The 7,626-nt window shown below is 48.7% G+C and overlaps 1 protein-coding gene across 1 annotated transcript; it reads left to right on the forward strand.

The window, feature by feature from the left end:
• The first annotated feature begins 1,494 nt into the window (after positions 1-1,494).
• LOC119363387 (putative syntaxin-131) lies at positions 1,495-3,925 on the forward strand. The gene is made up of 10 exons (XM_037628728.1): positions 1,495-1,875; positions 1,946-1,994; positions 2,074-2,260; positions 2,489-2,531; positions 2,628-2,688; positions 2,812-2,837; positions 2,930-3,004; positions 3,115-3,195; positions 3,316-3,378; positions 3,512-3,925. The coding sequence occupies exons 1-10, from the start codon at positions 1,708-1,710 to the stop codon at positions 3,683-3,685; spliced, it is 927 nt and encodes a 308-aa protein (XP_037484625.1). The 5' UTR covers positions 1,495-1,707; the 3' UTR covers positions 3,686-3,925.
• Positions 3,926-7,626: the final 3,701 nt, after the last annotated feature.

Below are 7,626 nucleotides of genomic sequence, written 5' to 3' on the forward strand. Positions count from 1 at the left end.
TGAAAATTAAAAAAAAATCATGAAACGACTCCAGTAATGTCGCTATTCTCTCAAACGTTATGGTGGATGAGATTAAGGATGATGCTTTGCTTTGGGTGATCGCAGGCGCAAAGTGACTGAGTAATATAATGTCATGGTAGTAATCTTTTTTTTTTTGAAACAAGGCAAAAGATTTGCCATTTCATTGAGTAAGAAAGGAGTTATCGTACAAGAGCCGCAAGGCGGCAAAATAAAAGGTCTACTCTCGCGGCATTACAGCACTCATGTGCTTCGCACTCGCCACTGCCCCAAAAAGACACCTCCTCTTTGATCTTACAGATTAGGACCACGGAAAGGATGGCCGTGTTTTGAAAGACCCTAGCGTTACGCTCTGTCCATATCTCCCATGAGATAAGCATCATCAAGGAGGTAACGCCTTAAGGGAGCCAAGGTGAATCTGAAGGTTGCCGTTCCACCAGTCTTTCACCAAAGTCCTTGTCTGCCATATCGCTGTAGAAATGTGATGCATGCCAAGCCACGCAAGAATATGGTTCCAAATGCGGATGGTGAAGCGGCATTGGAAGAAGAGATGGGCCGCCGACTCCTGGCATTGCTTACAAAGTGGGCAAAGGCCACAGTTTGGCCAGCCGCGACGTATGAGACGATCCGATGTCCAAATCATATTTTGAAGGACACCCGCTTTGCAGGACTATGTCTAGGCCTTGTCTAGGCCTTGTACTGTTGTGCTGGATGCTTGGTTCGTTGCTTTATAATATAAAGCGGGGGAAACCATTTTTCTCAATCAAAGATGATGCTTTGCTTTGGGTGATTGCAGGCGCAAAGTGACTGAGTAATGTAATGTCATGGGAGTATTCTTTCCTTTCACCCGCTTTGCGGGACTATGTCTAAGCCTTGTCTGTTTATATACGGCAAGCCTACTGAAGCCCTTTGCATCTTCGCTGAAAGTGCAGTGCCAATGCAAACGAGGCGTAAACCTTGGTGCAGCTGTCTAGGAGCATCTCGATTTTGGCCATCGCAAGAAAACGTCAGGTTATTTTCCGTTTCCGTTGACACGGGCGAGGCCGAGGCACAGGAAAAAGGAGGACATGTACGACGCTTGACCACTAAGGCAGCGACCACGACCACGAGCACTGGCACTTTACGTTGAAGCTGCCAGTCACGCCACTACGCTCGCGACTGGCGAGACGTCCGCGATTTGCTACGGTAGGTTCACTTGGTCTCGCTACCTCGGGTCGCGGTGCAAAAAGCTTGTGCCTGGGGAAGTTGAGTAGCATGGTGCTCCGTCCAATCTTGGCAGCTGCATTGCATAATTACATTGCCATTCTGAGCATTTGTGTAGCTGTCAGTGGTGTCTGTGATGTGTGTGTGTGTGAGAGAGAGAGAGAGAGAGATAGAGAGAGATAGATAGATAGATAGATATATATATATATATATATATATATAGAGAGAGAGAGAGAGAGAGAGAGAGAGAGACCACGAAGCTTGGCGGAAGCTTCGTCCACACCGCGTTTCACTTGTCACCCATGTTTATCCGAGCAAAGAAAAAACTCTCACCGGGAAACCTCTACTCGCTTCTCTGCTGGCTACACCTGCTATATACGGCCCCATCGATCGATCGATCGCACGCAAGACACCGCCACAAGGCTCCTCATCTCCTTCCTCTTCTTCTTCACTCGTCTCTCTCTCTCTCTCGGTGCGGGCTGCAGCATGAGCGATCTCCCGCCGGCGCCGGCGATGGGGGGCGAGCGGGACATCGAGCTGGGCCTTCCCACCACCAACACCACATCAGGCTACACGCTTCAGCACATTCTCGAAGACATCCGCCAGTTTTCGACGCTGCTGGGCAGCACGCCCAAGATGCTTCACAAGCTCAAGGTAAGAGAAAATTGGCCTTTTTCCTCGCACTTACTTTGCACAACTTATTCTTCTTTCTCCCCACCTTCAGGAAGCCAACAAGGAGTTGAAATCGGCCGCTGAATCTGCTGCAGTCAAAGGTGCAAACTCCAGCCGTTAGCCTGCATTCATGCTCTTGCATTTCATCTCTAAGCGCGTGGTTTATGGCAAACCTTGCAGAAATCAAGGGGCGCATGGAGAAAGACATGGACGAGGCGGTGAAGATGGCACGGATCATGAAAGAGAAGCTAAGCAGAATCTTCCAAGGCGTGCTGGTTCCAGTTCTGAACAATATGTCAACTGGTCATGCATATCCAGGGCTCACGGTTCCTGTCACCCTGGACCCGTCAACACTGTCCATGATCACGTAAGATCTTGATGCATTTATCTGTGCAGCTTAATCATCTAGAGCTCAGTATGTTAACTGCTACTGTAGTTGGTAGTCTACCAGATAATTCCTACGCGTATGTCTGGTCTGATCTCGAGAAAGGCTGCTAGTTAGTTCAAATTCGTTTGGTGCGGTCAATTAAAAACAGTTCATACAGCCCTTTCAGCGAGAAAGGGTGAAATTTGACTAGCGTTTGGGTCATTACAGGGCACTGAAGATAAAGCTTAAGGAAAGAAAGAAAGATCTTAAGGTGTGCTTACCTAACTCGATATCCATCTTATCTTGTGTGCCAAATCAAATTAAAGATCCTCCGGTGTACTTAGCAATCTAATCGCGCCTGTTGCAGAATCTGGGAAAAGCTATGCAGGAAGAGTACATAGAAGTGGTTCAGAGCAGGATTTTCACAGGTGAGGAGCTGAACTTTCTTCATTTTGCTTTCTGGTTGCTCAGAACTCGTGTATGAATGGCCTTGCGCTGCGTTAACCTTTTTTTTTGTGAGAATTCTGAACCTTGTGCGTGCCGTGGAACAGTCACCGGAGTAAAGCTCTCTGATAAGGTAAGCATCAAGCTACCTGTACTAGTACACTAGGTAGGAGGGCATGCATACATTGCTTCCCATCTCACTGCCATGGCACAAAACATAAGCAGGTGATTCGCGTGATCGACACCAACAGCATCACGCAGATGTTTGAGCACAGAGTTCATGGAATAGGTCCAGAGCAGGTCCGCTTTCCATTTCACTAGTTAGTTAGTTAGTATTAGTAATAATTCTAATCACTCAGCTAACGACCCGATTTCGTCTTGGGAAAACTTGCGCTTGCTTTGGTGCACAGGCCGGCGCCATAGGGGAGGAAATCAAGGAGCGGCGCGGTGCCGCCATGGATCTCGGCAAGAAGGCTGTTGAGGTGCGAAAGGTAAGCAGTCTTCTTGGTTATACTCCTACCAGACCGCCATGCAGCAGCTTTCGCCAAATGGCGTTTTTGTTTTGTTTGCGCAAAAGGCCTGATGGATGGCAACTGTGTTTCGTTTGGCAGAATTTCAGGGAGATGCTGGCGCTTGTCAAAGCGCAAGAGAAGATAGTCAAGGCACTGAGTCAGGTCGATCCGTGGCTCCCTTTTCATTTCGACCGCCAGTCTCATTTACTTGGTCCATATATGTATGTTTGTGGATGTGCCTCGGGCTGGGAGCTAAGCTAATGCTTGCTGCTGAAAAATGAAAATGTGGTGCCAGGTCCGTCAGAGTGCTGCGGTCCGTGCACGATCTATTGCGGAGGAGCTGGCCCGTGCGCGATCTAGGGCCGAGGAGCTGCGCCAGAAGATGGAGGAGACAAAGCTGCTCATCGTACTGTTTGTGATCTTCTTGTTGTTGTTCATCGTCGCGGTTACTCTCGGAATCTCCGGCTGACCACTTACGGAGTAGTACTTGTTCCTACTACTTGCATTGCATTGCATGGCACGCAACTGGGATTTTAGGACAATTTTATATCGTGGCATGGCAGCAGTGACTTGTTTCGTGACTTTCGTGGGAGTGGTGGTATGCTAGTAGAACTTCTGGGATTGCTGTACTGTAATAATGTCCAATCATGTGTGTACGTGGGGGTTGTTTCCTCGACCGTTGGGAAACACGTACTGGCTTAGTTGTGTGGAGATGCTTACACTAACATTTCACTATGTTGCACTCCTTCGGACAGAGCCACACTGTAGAGAAAACATTGTCGTATGCCAAGTGTAAATTATCAGGGGTCGGCATATAGGTTGTATGTCGAGTGAACGAAATAAATAAATAAACTCGGCAACCAGTGTACGCTCGGCAACCAAAGATGTGCGCCGAGTACTACCCAAAAAACACAAAAGATCTCAGCAGAAAAAAGAACAACTCCACAAGGAATGAGTTCTTGAAAAAGACGAGAACACATGTCCTTCCCGGGCTTTTTTGACAGCTCTGTGATGTCATATATTGACATCGATGTTTGTTGACTGTCCACTAACAAACACTTTAGCTTACATTTTTAGCATTTCCATTCTTAAATGCGATTACATGATAGCCGAGTGCCCTATATTTGACACTAGGCTTGTACTTTATATTTCTTCTTTTGCTCTTTGATTTTTAAAGTGTAAAATATTTTTGATGCTTTCCCTTTCAATTGTGTTTCTTTATTCTATGTTCTTTCTCTTCAAGTCGTTAATATTTACCGCCCTTTCTTCTCGTCTATTTTCACTCGCTCTCTTTGCCGCCCATTTTTCAACAATGTTTCTTTATTATGTTTTTTCATTTAAACTTTTGTTTGTGTTTTTATTGCATTTTATTTCTTTTCCCTCTCTTACTCATTCTCTCTCCTAAGTTTTCACCGTTGTTTGTATCCCCTTATTTTCTGCTCTCTCTTGTTACCACCACTTCAAAGTAATGGTGTTGCCTTTGTACTCTTCACCCCACCCTAGCGTATGTTTAGGACCACATGCGAAAGGAGAAGTGATTCCAACCCTTAGGGCAACTCCACGCTTAGGGCAACTCCAATGCGGGGACGCATTCCGTTCGCTTGCGTCCATTTCTGACCTCGTGGACAGAAAAGGCAGGCCAATGCGGCGACACATTTTGTGTTTATGCCCGTTTCCTGTCAGCGCGAACCCATTTCCTGCCCATATTTGGTCTGGGTTTGTGTCACCACGGACGGGAGACAGGCGTGTCGTGTGTCTGCCGTGGGCCCACATGGTAGCCGCCCAGCGACCAACTCCTGGTCCTTTTAAATGTCACGCGCGGAGGGGGGGGGGAGGGGGCATCCATGCCCACATCTTTCCCCCACTCTGCTCCCCCGCCACCAACAGTAAAACCCTACGCCACCGACCACCACCGGTGCAATGTCGTGGAAGTTTGTCCTCGGGAAGCATGGCCATGAGGCCGGCTCCTCCTTGGGGCAGCGTCATGTTGCACCATTCACCTTGATGCCACCGGGAGCTTCGCCGCCGTGGCAGGACCGCATGGTACGTCCATGTCGAGACGTGCCAGAGGTACTAGTAGGTGGCCATCCCAGTGCCGTGGACCGATGTGCACCTGCGGAACGGCTGGGACTTGAACCTGAAAAGGGTTCCAATACCAACTGTTCCGGTTTCCGTTCGCGCACGGGCGACAGAGATCCGCCACCGTCGAGACCTAATTCAAGACAACCTCCTCGATCACCAGGCTTTCGTCTAGGAGTCCACCTACTCAGACATATGGTTCTACGACGAGAATGGCCGACGCCTCTACTCGTGCTTCGCGCGTGCGCGTGATCCTGTGTCCGAGTCGTCGCGACATCCCATGGTGAAGGAGGAGGAGCTCGAGGATGACGCGCTCAAGCAAGCACTCGAGGTCTTCATGCTGGAGGAGCTCGCACTCTGGCCTGACCTTCCTTGGTGCTCCACATATCGACAATGGAAGCCATAGTGCGTGCCCTTGTCCCCGCGCTGGAGCCAGGGCCATGGCCACTATTATGGCAAATGTGGATGCGGACTTCCACGTTTCAAGCGATGCCAGAGCTGAAAGAGGAACCCGAGGACGAGTAGCTTGAGGCACCATCTACGCCACCGCACAAGCTAGCGGTAGGGCCACCACAACCACCAACACTAGCGCGACCATGGTCGCCTCCAACCTTCACTAACATCGTCAATGATGAGGATGAGTACTCGGTTCCAGCGCCACCGCGCGCATGTGCTCTGGCGTTTACCCTAGTAGATATAGGGTTTATGTAATTTCAAGTTTTTATATTTTCATTAATGGAATGGAAATTTGGCAATATATATAATAGAAAAATGCGGTGAGCGTGTTGGTTGCGCTGGTGGTCTGCCTCGCCACTCAAATGGACAAAAAGCGGACACATTTTGTGTCCGTTTGGGTCAGTCCGTTGGAGTTGCCCTTACTCGCGCGATTTGGATGCATCCCCTATTAAGCGAGCCCAAAACGTGTATCCAATTAGCTTTTCTTCAAACGCGGTGATTCTATGTGGACTTTCTTCTTTGTTTATGTTATAATGGATCACATGATCATGACAACCAAAAAGAGGCCAAGTACTTACAAAAAATGGGCCGGGGCACCAGAAGATGGTGGAAGGGGGAGGTTCACCCTAAGCCTTGGATCTTACCACATCATCATAGGTTCTCGCGGTGACATAGTTCCGGTTTGTGATGGAATTGTCACTTCGAAGTTATGTATTGACCTTTCCCTCACCACATCACCATAGGTCCTTGGAAGGTGTAGTAAAAAATCGAGAGTGTTTTGCAGATGCCTTCGCGAAGGCTGTGTGAAAATAGGACCTTGCATCATGACAGATTGATGTGTAAGAGAGACCTCTTAACCTTTCCTAGAAGTCTACCTTAGGTGGTGTTGCATATGAAAGGGGTGGCTACATTGGAGGTCCCGCGTCTGCATCTTGAGTTGTGGGATGGCATGCATGTCGTTAGGCTCTGGGTGCTAGGTATAGAGCCATGTTGGTCGTTTGGGTGTTGACGTGTATCAGGTGTTAGTTTGCTATAATGTGGAAGTTGCTGTTTTCTGGTTTTGGTGGCCTTATTAGTTTTTGACATGCATGGCATGAGCTATGTCAATTTCATTAAGAGAAGAAAACACAAATATATAAACTTGGCACGCTTTATAAGGGAAACTAGGCTGAAAACCACAACAATGGCAAAGAAAAAAAACACCAATTACAATCCAAGCAGACCACCACCACCTAACACGCCCTCTTTCCGGAGATATGAAATGCAAGTCTTCGAAAACGCTTTCAAGAAAGAAAACGACGCCCGAGAACGTCACTCTCATCGGCATCGACCTCCGTCAACCACAAAGCTTTTGCCCAGACCGACGCACTACGAACCCTGGGAATGGTTCGGCCTAGCAAACAACCTCCAACATCACTTCCACCCCAACCGGCCACGGCCCAGTGTGAGGAAGTACTCTTCGACAATGCCCAGGAGCGCCAACATTTTTGGCAACGACCATCGTCGACAAACAAGGCTTTAGCCCAGAGCCTTATGCCTCACCACCTCTGACCTAGGGTAGGGGCCAGGGCACCTAGAAACCTTGTGAGACCAAGCCGTGACTCCGTTCGCATTAAACAGCGGTGAACCATACCAAGAGGAATAGAAGGACGCAATGACCCCCACAGCTCCATGGTGGACTTTCTCCAACGACGTTGACACCGCCACCACCATTGCAACAATGGCTCCGACAAGCCTAAACGGCGCAGGCGCACCACACACCACTATGCCAACCTATGAACTGTAACACGCAGAAGCGCGGTCGCCGGCTTGTCAGTTTTGGTGGCCTTATGCTGCCATAGTTTCAGAGTTGTTTTACCTGGTGTTTTCGTTTTT

The sequence above is a fragment of the Triticum dicoccoides genome, chromosome 2B (genome assembly GCF_002162155.2).
Source record: "Triticum dicoccoides isolate Atlit2015 ecotype Zavitan chromosome 2B, WEW_v2.0, whole genome shotgun sequence".
Lineage (NCBI taxonomy): Eukaryota > Viridiplantae > Streptophyta > Magnoliopsida > Poales > Poaceae > Triticum > Triticum dicoccoides.